The 11,175-nt window shown below is 41.4% G+C and overlaps 1 protein-coding gene across 1 annotated transcript in view; it reads right to left on the bottom strand.

Moving 5' to 3' along the window:
• Nucleotides 1-11,175, bottom strand: part of LOC107688052 (protein transport protein Sec31A-like) — a 35,307-nt gene that overhangs the window by 9,671 nt on the left and 14,461 nt on the right. Inside the window, exons 15-22 of the mRNA XM_016485594.1 lie at nt 10,747-10,870; nt 10,497-10,675; nt 9,305-9,431; nt 8,982-9,127; nt 8,307-8,480; nt 7,233-7,364; nt 1,716-1,845; nt 5-170 (exon numbers count right to left, since the gene is read on the bottom strand). Coding sequence (XP_016341080.1) covers nt 5-170; nt 1,716-1,845; nt 7,233-7,364; nt 8,307-8,480; nt 8,982-9,127; nt 9,305-9,431; nt 10,497-10,675; nt 10,747-10,870 — 1,178 coding nt within the window. The remainder of the gene's footprint in view (nt 1-4; nt 171-1,715; nt 1,846-7,232; nt 7,365-8,306; nt 8,481-8,981; nt 9,128-9,304; nt 9,432-10,496; nt 10,676-10,746; nt 10,871-11,175) is intronic.

Genomic DNA, 11,175 nt, shown 5'->3' with positions numbered 1-11,175 from the left:
TGGCAGAGACGTGGGCGATATGAACCCTGGGGGCATCATGGGACCCGATGGAGAGGAGGGCGGCACCGAGGGACCCGCCAGGCTGGAGGAGGGCATCGACGGGCCGGACATGAAACCCACCGGAGCTCCAAGAGGACCGGACTGAGCAAACGGCTGAGACGGAGCAAACCCTGCAGGAATTAATCATTACAGACCGACGGTTGAAGAGCGTCCACATACTTTTCGTGGCTAATAATACACTGTTGTTTGGTGTACAGCTGGGTGATACGGCCAAAAATATTATTACAATTGCACAGACACTATTGGAAGAGAGTTGAACTGGATGATGACAACACTGAATCATCAATGAACTGACTTTAGCTGAAAAATGACTCTGTTATTGTTTTCTTGCAACATTGACAAACTATTTTCCTGTTTGACTCTGTAAAGCTGCTTTGACACAGCCAGTATTGTATAAAGCGCTATACAAATGAACGTGACTTGACTTGACAATATTTTTTCCATATCATACGATATCAATATTTATAACGATATTCATCAATGGGGAAGGAAATGCGGAAATGCTTCCACATGTTTGTTAGACATTGAGACTGAATGAAAACATCACTTAAGTAGCTGCTTTTTAATTTACTTTTGAATTCTAAATTCTTAAATTTAATGTAAATGTAATTCTAAATTAATTTACTTTTAAATTCTAAATTCTGTGTTTTCTGTTAATTTTTTCTTGATTCTGTGTTTTATGATTTAATATAAATTTATCATCACAATGGTGTCTAATGAAATGAATTAATAAAACTTGCATGTTGATAACGTGTTTTTAGCATGATTAGCATGTTGCTAGCCTGTTTTTAGCATGATTAGCATGTTTTTACCATTATTAGCATGTTTCTATCATGATCAGCATTGTTAATGCTAACAGGTGTTAGCAGTATTTACAAAGTTTGTTAGCATGGTGTTAGCATTATTAGCATGTTGATAACATGTTTAACATATCGTTAACATGTTGCTAGCATGTTTTTAGCATTATTAGCATGTTTCTATCATGATCAACAAGGTGTTAGCATTATTTACAAAGTTTGTTAGCATGTTGTTAACATTATTAACGTTGCTAACATGATAAGCATGTTGCTTGCATGTTGATAACGTTTAACATTTTGTTAACATTTTGCTAGCGTGTTTTAAACATCATTAGCATGGTTCTATCATGATCAGCATGGTGTTAGCATTATTTACAAAGTTTGTCAGCATGGTGTTAGCATTATTAGCATGTTGCTTGCATGTTGCTAATGTGTTTCTAACATGATTAGCATATTAGATAGATTTTATTTACAAATATTGCATGCACGAATCATATTAAATGTCAAAAAACCCTGAATTATAGTATAGCCTGTTTAGCCTGTAGCCTGTTTTTAGCACGATTAACACGTTGTTAGCATTTTGCTAGCATGGAGACTAGAGTAATGATGCTGAAAATGCAGCTTTGATCACAGGAATAAATTACATTTTAACAGATATTCACTTAGAAAACAGTCGTTTTAGATTGTAAAAATATTTCACAATTTTGTACTGTATTTTTGATCAAATAAATGCCGCCTCGGTGAGCAGAAGAGACTTCTTTGAAGAATCTTCCCGACCCCAAACGTTTGAACAGCAGTGTGCATATCAGCATTTGAATGATTGGTGTTTATTGTGAGTCTGATTTGATTGACAGGTACCCGGAGCTGTGGCAGGGTGTTGTGGGTAGGCGGGTCTCAGGCCCGGCTGTGACGCTCCAGCAGAATCAGCACGTGGTTGAGGAGTGAAGAGACGGGGCATCTGAGGAAAAGCTGCGGCCCCGTACGGCCCCTGAACACACATTACAACACATGCCTAAAATAACTACTGGATCACAGGTTAACCTCATCGCATGCATGATGATGTGAACTCAAGATAGAGCCATTGCCAGTTATTACAGTGCTACTAAAACTACTAACAGTTTTAAATAAAGCTGAAATAAAATCAGGGCTTGCAAAATCGCTAGCCCGACGTCTCGGGGCTACGTTCACTAGCTTGTAGGGGTAAAACGGATCATAGTTGATCGTTTGCACGTGTTTCTAAGTCTTGCCGATTTAAACATTCAAGTGTTTTAAACCATTCACGCGCATTCGGAGCTGCGCGCACTCATTCAAAGCACGCACAGAGAGCCGCGTTTCAGACAATGCGCATACACAGAATTGATTCCTCTTTCGCATATTAATGAACACATACACACAAAATTATCTCAAAATAACTGTCTCGGCAAGCATTCTCGTAAACACAGTCGGTTATGTCTTAAGTGAATGTAAACAGTGGAGAAAGAAATCTCAAGTGCATCATTATATTGGATCTGTGCATTCGGTCTTAAAGGGGCAGCAGCCTATAAATACCTGCTGTTCCATAAGCGCCACCTGCTGTCAGAGAGTGACATTTGTCTCTCATTCACAAAGCTAAAATCAAACCATTCTGTTTTTGCTTCAAATTTCGAAATTATACAATCTAATTGCAATCTACATAACATGTATTTAGCATCTTTGTTTGGATCGTGATTAAAATGCAATGGTTGCCTCTGATTTTAAATGGAAAAAGCACAGCTAAAGCCTTAGTTTGTTTATATGAAGATATTTATTTTATTTGTATTATTTAATTAATTGATTTGTTTTAACATTTTAAGTTCGTTTTATTATTTGACATATTTCAATTTCACAAAGAAATGTGCAGCATTTTGTTGGAGAAATAATAAAAGGACACCTTTTCATTTATAATTTGTCTTAAATCTCATTTTGTTAAAAAGAAATTGTATTGTGAAAACAGTATCGTGAATCGTATCGTATCGTGAGTTGAGTGAATCATTACATCCCTATATGCTACTAGTTTTTGCTGTTGTATCAAAGAAGTATTCTGTTATTTAAATATTAAAGAACCATATTTTTTTTTTGCTCATCTGCAAAATGACCCGATCTGTTATGATAATGCAATATGATCCGAGCCGTGGGTTTTGTGATCCGTTGCACCCCGACTCTCTTGACTTGTTATTTGAAGAAAAAAAGCAATCAATTAAGTTTTTAATCATGCTGATTTGTCCGCAGTGAATTTTTTTTTTGATATTCGGGCTACTTAAATTCATTTTGGGCTACCAAAATCTGAAGAATGTCTGGAATCTGAGGGTGCAAAAAAATCAAAATATTGAGAAAATCATCTTTAAAGTTGTCCAAATTAAGTTCTTAGCAATGCATATTACTAATCAAAAATTAAGTTTTGATATATTTACGGTAGGAAAATTACAAAATATCTTCATGGAACATGATCTTTACTTAATATCCTAATGATTTTTGGCATAAAAGAAAAATCTATAATTGTGACCCATAAAATGTATTGTTGGCTATTGCTACAAATATACCCCAGCGACTTAAGACTGCTTTTGTGCTCCAGGGTCACATATGAAAAACTATCATTAAAAAACGTAAATGACAATTAGAAATTATGCATTGGGAACAAACTGAAATATATTATTTTAAGATGAAGTACTAAAATTACCAAAATTAAACAAACAAAAATAAAGCTAAATAGAAATATTATACATTTTTAAATTATAACCTTATTCTGTTTCAACACAAACTCCCTAAAGACAGCAAACACTTGTAACATGCAGATGACGCATGAGAATGCACTGTAAATCAGACGAGATGCCCCTGTGCAAACACACACTGCACGCAAGCCTATTCTTTCACAATATTCAATAGATGCGCAATTTCATCAAGGCCACGAGGAAGCAAATAATGTTTGCTGATCATCAGCAGACGGCATGCACTTCTTCATCACAGAGAGCGTCTCTGTGTGTGCTGCAGGAGTGTGTGTGTGTGTGTGTGTGTGTGAGTGTGCTGCAGGAGTGAGTGTGTGTGTGTGTGAGCTGCGTCTCACCTGTGTGTGTGCTGCAGGAGTGTGTGTGTGTGTGTGTGTGTGTGAGCTATCTCTCCCCTGTGTGTGTGCTGCAGGAGTGTGTGTGTGTGTGTGTGTGTGTGAGCTATCTCTCCCCTGTGTGTGTGCTGCAGGAGTGTGTGTGTGTGTGTGTGTGTGTGAGCTATCTCTCCCCTGTGTGTGTGCTGCAGGAGTGTGTGTGTGTGTGTGTGTGTGTGAGCTATCTCTCCCCTGTGTGTGTGCTGCAGGAGTGTGTGTGTGTGTGTGTGTGTGTGAGCTATCTCTCCCCTGTGTGTGTGCTGCAGGAGTGTGTGTGTGTGTGTGTGTGTGTGAGCTATCTCTCCCCTGTGTGTGTGCTGCAGGAGTGTGTGTGTGTGTGTGTGTGTGTGAGCTATCTCTCCCCTGTGTGTGTGCTGCAGGAGTGTGTGTGTGTGTGTGTGTGTGTGAGCTATCTCTCCCCTGTGTGTGTGCTGCAGGAGTGTGTGTGTGTGTGTGTGTGTGTGAGCTATCTCTCCCCTGTGTGTGTGCTGCAGGAGTGTGTGTGTGTGTGTGTGTGTGTGAGCTATCTCTCCCCTGTGTGTGTGCTGCAGGAGTGTGTGTGTGTGTGTGTGTGTGTGAGCTATCTCTCCCCTGTGTGTGTGCTGCAGGAGTGTGTGTGTGTGTGTGTGTGTGTGAGCTATCTCTCCCCTGTGTGTGTGCTGCAGGAGTGTGTGTGTGTGTGTGTGTGTGTGAGCTATCTCTCCCCTGTGTGTGTGCTGCAGGAGTGTGTGTGTGTGTGTGTGTGTGTGAGCTATCTCTCCCCTGTGTGTGTGCTGCAGGAGTGTGTGTGTGTGTGTGTGTGTGTGAGCTATCTCTCCCCTGTGTGTGTGCTGCAGGAGTGTGTGTGTGTGTGTGTGTGTGTGAGCTATCTCTCCCCTGTGTGTGTGCTGCAGGAGTGTGTGTGTGTGTGTGTGTGTGTGAGCTATCTCTCCCCTGTGTGTGTGCTGCAGGAGTGTGTGTGTGTGCTGCAGGAGTGTGTGTGCGTGTGTGTGAGCTGTGTCTCACCTGTGTGTGTGCTGCAGGAGTGTGTGTGTGTGAGAGCTGTGTCTCACTTGTGTGTGTGCTGCAGGAGTGTGTGTGTGAGCTGTGTCTCACCTGTGTGTGTGCTGCATGAGTGTGTGTGTGTGTGAGCTGTGTCTCACCTGTGTGTGTGCTGCAGGAGTGTGTGTGTGTGTGTGTGCGCTGCAGGAGTGTGTGTGTGTGTGTGTGCGCTGCAGGAGTGTGTGTGTGTGTGTGTGCGCTGCAGGAGTGTGTGTGTGTGTGTGTGCGCTGCAGGAGTGTGTGTGTGTGTGTGTGCGCTGCAGGAGTGTGTGTGTGTGTGTGTGCGCTGCAGGAGTGTGTGTGTGTGTGTGTGCGCTGCAGGAGTGTGTGTGTGTGTGTGTGCGCTGCAGGAGTGTGTGTGTGTGTGTGTGCGCTGCAGGAGTGTGTGTGTGTGTGTGTGCGCTGCAGGAGTGTGTGTGTGTGTGTGTGCGCTGCAGGAGTGTGTGTGTGTGTGTGTGCGCTGCAGGAGTGTGTGTGTGTGTGTGTGCGCTGCAGGAGTGTGTGTGTGTGTGTGTGCGCTGCAGGAGTGTGTGTGTGTGTGTGTGCGCTGCAGGAGTGTGTGTGTGTGTGTGTGCGCTGCAGGAGTGTGTGTGTGTGTGTGTGCGCTGCAGGAGTGTGTGTGTGTGTGTGTGCGCTGCAGGAGTGTGTGTGTGTGTGTGTGCGCTGCAGGAGTGTGTGTGTGTGTGTGTGCGCTGCAGGAGTGTGTGTGTGTGTGTGTGCGCTGCAGGAGTGTGTGTGTGTGTGTGTGCGCTGCAGGAGTGTGTGTGTGTGTGTGTGCGCTGCAGGAGTGTGTGTGTGTGTGTGTGCGCTGCAGGAGTGTGTGTGTGTGTGTGTGCGCTGCAGGAGTGTGTGTGTGTGTGTGTGCGCTGCAGGAGTGTGTGTGTGTGTGTGTGCGCTGCAGGAGTGTGTGTGTGTGTGTGTGCGCTGCAGGAGTGTGTGTGTGTGTGTGTGCGCTGCAGGAGTGTGTGTGTGTGTGTGTGCGCTGCAGGAGTGTGTGTGTGTGTGTGTGCGCTGCAGGAGTGTGTGTGTGTGTGTGTGCGCTGCAGGAGTGTGTGTGTGTGTGTGTGCGCTGCAGGAGTGTGTGTGTGTGTGTGTGCGCTGCAGGAGTGTGTGTGTGTGTGTGTGCGCTGCAGGAGTGTGTGTGTGTGTGTGTGCGCTGCAGGAGTGTGTGTGTGTGTGTGTGCGCTGCAGGAGTGTGTGTGTGTGTGTGTGCGCTGCAGGAGTGTGTGTGTGTGTGTGTGCGCTGCAGGAGTGTGTGTGTGTGTGTGTGCGCTGCAGGAGTGTGTGTGTGTGTGTGTGCGCTGCAGGAGTGTGTGTGTGTGTGTGTGCGCTGCAGGAGTGTGTGTGTGTGTGTGTGCGCTGCAGGAGTGTGTGTGTGTGTGTGTGCGCTGCAGGAGTGTGTGTGTGTGTGTGTGCGCTGCAGGAGTGTGTGTGTGTGTGTGTGCGCTGCAGGAGTGTGTGTGTGTGTGTGTGCGCTGCAGGAGTGTGTGTGTGTGTGTGTGCGCTGCAGGAGTGTGTGTGTGTGTGTGTGCGCTGCAGGAGTGTGTGTGTGTGTGTGTGCGCTGCAGGAGTGTGTGTGTGTGTGTGTGCGCTGCAGGAGTGTGTGTGTGTGTGTGTGCGCTGCAGGAGTGTGTGTGTGTGTGTGTGCGCTGCAGGAGTGTGTGTGTGTGTGTGTGCGCTGCAGGAGTGTGTGTGTGTGTGTGTGCGCTGCAGGAGTGTGTGTGTGTGTGTGTGCGCTGCAGGAGTGTGTGTGTGTGTGTGTGCGCTGCAGGAGTGTGTGTGTGTGTGTGTGCGCTGCAGGAGTGTGTGTGTGTGTGTGTGCGCTGCAGGAGTGTGTGTGTGTGTGTGTGCGCTGCAGGAGTGTGTGTGTGTGTGTGTGCGCTGCAGGAGTGTGTGTGTGTGTGTGTGCGCTGCAGGAGTGTGTGTGTGTGTGTGTGCGCTGCAGGAGTGTGTGTGTGTGTGTGTGCGCTGCAGGAGTGTGTGTGTGTGTGTGTGCGCTGCAGGAGTGTGTGTGTGTGTGTGTGCGCTGCAGGAGTGTGTGTGTGTGTGTGTGCGCTGCAGGAGTGTGTGTGTGTGTGTGTGCGCTGCAGGAGTGTGTGTGTGTGTGTGTGCGCTGCAGGAGTGTGTGTGTGTGTGTGTGCGCTGCAGGAGTGTGTGTGTGTGTGTGTGAGCTGTGTCTCACCTGTTAGACGACTAATAAGACGACTGCTGTGTCTCACCTGTGTGTGTGCTGCAGGAGTGTGTGTGTTTGCTGGTGCTTTAGCGCCTCCTGCTGGCGCAGACGACTGCGGTCTCTGCAGGATCTCACCCTTAGCTTGTGACAGTCGCTCTCTCAACATCTGAACACCAGCCTAAACCACACAAACACACACATATAGAGAACACACTTACCAAACACATCACTCACCACAACTCCTGTACAACACACAGAACAGACTGGCACATTTCTGAAAAAAACATGAGAACATATTTTTATTTTATTAATTTATAAATGTTAAAACAGCAATAATACTACCGTACTGTTAAATACAATTTGAGTATTTAATAATTCTAATAATGATTATTATTATTAATTATTTACACACATCATTTTACTAGATTATAAATTATAACAATAAAAAAATATATATATTACTATAGCACTAATATTAATTATTTTATTTTATTAAATTATATAAAAATAAAGAAATAGATCATTATAGCAATAATATTGCACTTGAATAATAATAATAAACAATAATTATTTAATCACTTAAATATTTTTATTTTATTAAATTATAAAAATTAAAATAGCAATAATTCTACTATACTGTATTATTAATTAATAATAATAATTTTAAAAATTAAATCAATAAAGAAATATATTACTATTGCACTCTAAAATTAAAATTAGTATTTAAATTAGAAATAATTTTCATTATTTCTTCTAATATTTGTATTTTATTAAATAATAAAAAATAAAACCGCAATAATTCTATTGTACTGTAAAATAAAAACTAAGCATTTAATAATAATAATTAAATTTAAATTAATAATAATAATAATTTTACCAAACAATACAAACAATATAATACTAATTTATTTTGGTGGAAGACCAAACCAAATTCTATTGTTGACAACAGTTGGTTCATAAGTGCTTCTTCCTAATACATGTTTCAGAGGACAGCTGATGCGTGTTGTGTTACCAACAGTATAAGCGACTCAAACTCACAACACATGCAGATGTTGGAAATCATGAGCTGCTCACCTGTAAGTTTCACTGTTACTATGTAAATGTGTATTAGTGTGTGCACCTGGTCTGGGCTGTCAGGCAGGTAGCGGAGCGCTGAACTCAAGCTGCCCTGTGATGCCAGGATGCTGGAGTACTGGATGAGCTTCTCGGTCAGCGCTGAGCTCTGAACACAAACCTCGCCGCTACGCAGACGCTCGATCGACTTCCGCAGGATCATCACCTTCTCCACCAGATCCTGCAGACGCACGTGAACAGACGTCAGCGCACGACAGCATTCACTCAATATGTGACCCTGGACCACAAAACCAGTCATAAGGGTAAATTTTGTGAAATTGAGATTTATGCATCATCTGAAAGCTGAATAAATAAGCTTTCCATTGATGTATGGTTTGTTAGGATCGGACAATATTTGAAAATCTGGAATCTGAGGGTGCAAAAAAATCTAAATATTGAGAAAATCATCTTTAAAGTTGTCCAAATGAAGTTCTTAGCAATGCATATTACTAATCAAAAATTTAGTTTTGATATATTTACGGTAGGAAATGTACTAAATATCTTCATGGAACATGATCTTTACTTAATATCCTAATGATTTTTGGCATAAAAGAAAAATCTATAATTTTGACTCATACAATGTATTGTTGGCTATTGCTACAAATATACCCCAGCGACTTAAGACTGATTTTGTGCTGCAGGGTCACATATATAAGCATACAAAAGAGTGAGTGTGTGTGACCTCCAGCTCCAGCGGAGAAGAACAGTCTCTCTGTGACGTCCAGCACTCCACCAGACGCTCGATGTTCCCAGAGCAGATGAAGCACAGACAAGCCTGCAGACAGTGCTTCTCTGTGCCTTCAGCCTGCAGACGAGCACCCAGAGTATCTACACACACACACACACACACACACACACACACAGAGCTGTCAATCACTCCAGACTCTGAGCTCTGATTGGACGAGCTGCATTCAGAGCTCTTATACTCTATACTGATGCAGAAGTGTGTTTGTCAGCAGCAGCAGACTAATCAAGAGACTGTGGTTAGACTCGTGATGCTCTCACCGCAGAGAGGAGCGAACGCCTCGGGGTTAGCGTAGGTCAGCAGGGCCGCTAGCGCCTCCTTCCAGTTATCCAGCTCACAGCTCTGGACGATATCACGCCAGTTCTGCGTCACCACTGACGAGATCAGCTGACGGGGAAAAACAACTCCTAAATACAGCCTTTCCACTTCCCCAATAATAAGAAGAATGATAATAGTGAAAAGAATACTGAGACTAATAATAATGATATTATTAAAAATAATCATAATTATTACTCATAATAAAAAGAAAAATAACAATACTAATAACAGCAAGAACAACAACAATAATTTAATAGTATTTTAATAATAATTATTATTATTATTAAAATACCAATAATTATTATTATTAAAATAATAATTATAAATTATAAAAAGGCTAATAATGACAAGAAAATGAATACTACAACAATAATTATTATTTAATAATATTTAAAGAATTTAATTTAATTTTTATTAGCATTATTGTTATTATTTTAAATATTATTGTTGTTGTTATTACTAATATTAGTAGTAGTATTCTTATTATATTGTTGTTGTTATTATTTGTCAACTTATTAATTGAATTATAATTTTTTGTTATTAGTCATCTTTTTCTAATCAATAATAATAATAATAATTAGACGACTAATAAGAAAACTAATAACACAAATAACTTTATAATACTTTAATAATAATAATAACTATTATCACAACTATTGTTATTATTATTAATTTAGTATTCCAAATAGTATTGTTATTAACAATATTGCGATTATTAAATTAATTAATATTATTGTTGTTATTATTAGTAGAAGTAGTACTAGCACTCTTCTTATATTGTTATTATTATTGGTCGTCTTATTATTATTATTATATTATCAATAATAATAAGACTAACAAGATTTAACAATAAAATGTTATTAAAATACTTTAATAATAATTAATAAGTAGTACTGTAGTAGTGATACTATTCTTATTATTGCTATTATTATTATTAGTTGCCAACTTACAATTATTTTAATTATTATTATTGTTGTAATAATTACTCATCTTATTATTTTTATTATTACAATTACTAATATTTTAGTAAGACAACCAACAAACAAATAAATAAATAACAGCTACAGTAGAGATGTTAATACTGATAAAGTTTCCACTAATGAATCCCGTATAGATGCAGTCGTTAGCGGTTACCATGGAGACGCTGTTGGTCTGTCGGTGGAGGTAGCGTTGCTGGGTCTTCTTCAGTAGCTCCTCCCCTCCGCTGATTGACAGGAGGATGGCTTCGGCGAAACGGCCGTCGTTCAAGCACAGATCCACCGCAGCCTCGAAGTTCCCCACCAACAGAGCCTGACTGATCAGACCATCCATATCTGCTCAACACAGCACCACATTCATATCTAAACATCAATATCATAACACGTGTGCATTCAGAGATGCTCACCTGAGGACACGGGGATCTGGAAGGGCTCTCGGTCTTTCTTTTTCTTTGGTAGCTGACTGAAGAAATCAGCAGGAGACTCGTGGCCGGACGAACCGTCTGCAGCGCTGCCTGACTCCTCCGCTCTCTGATTGGATGAGAAACATCAGGAACGATAAAGCATGAGATCTCCAGCAGGCATGCACTGATTTAAAGCACAGCTGATACACACTAGGGTTGTGACGGTGAGGAAATTTTCCCACCGGTTAATCGACGTGTGACAACACCGTTAATACCGGTATCACCGCGGGGGCGTTCCCTCTTTTCCTCGCTTTCCTTCACTTTTAAATAGCTTGTAAAAGCTGTGTGCGCATTTTACTTTCACTTTCAAATAGCGGCAATTCGGAGTAAAGCAATTGTTCGTTTTTAGTTCGTTTGAATTTTCCCTCTTTT

The sequence above is a fragment of the Sinocyclocheilus anshuiensis genome, unplaced genomic scaffold (genome assembly GCF_001515605.1).
Source record: "Sinocyclocheilus anshuiensis isolate Anshui unplaced genomic scaffold, SAMN03320099.WGS_v1.1 scaffold241, whole genome shotgun sequence".
NCBI classification, from domain to species: Eukaryota; Metazoa; Chordata; class Actinopteri; order Cypriniformes; family Cyprinidae; genus Sinocyclocheilus; species Sinocyclocheilus anshuiensis.
This window is presented reverse-complemented; position numbering and strand designations above follow the sequence as displayed.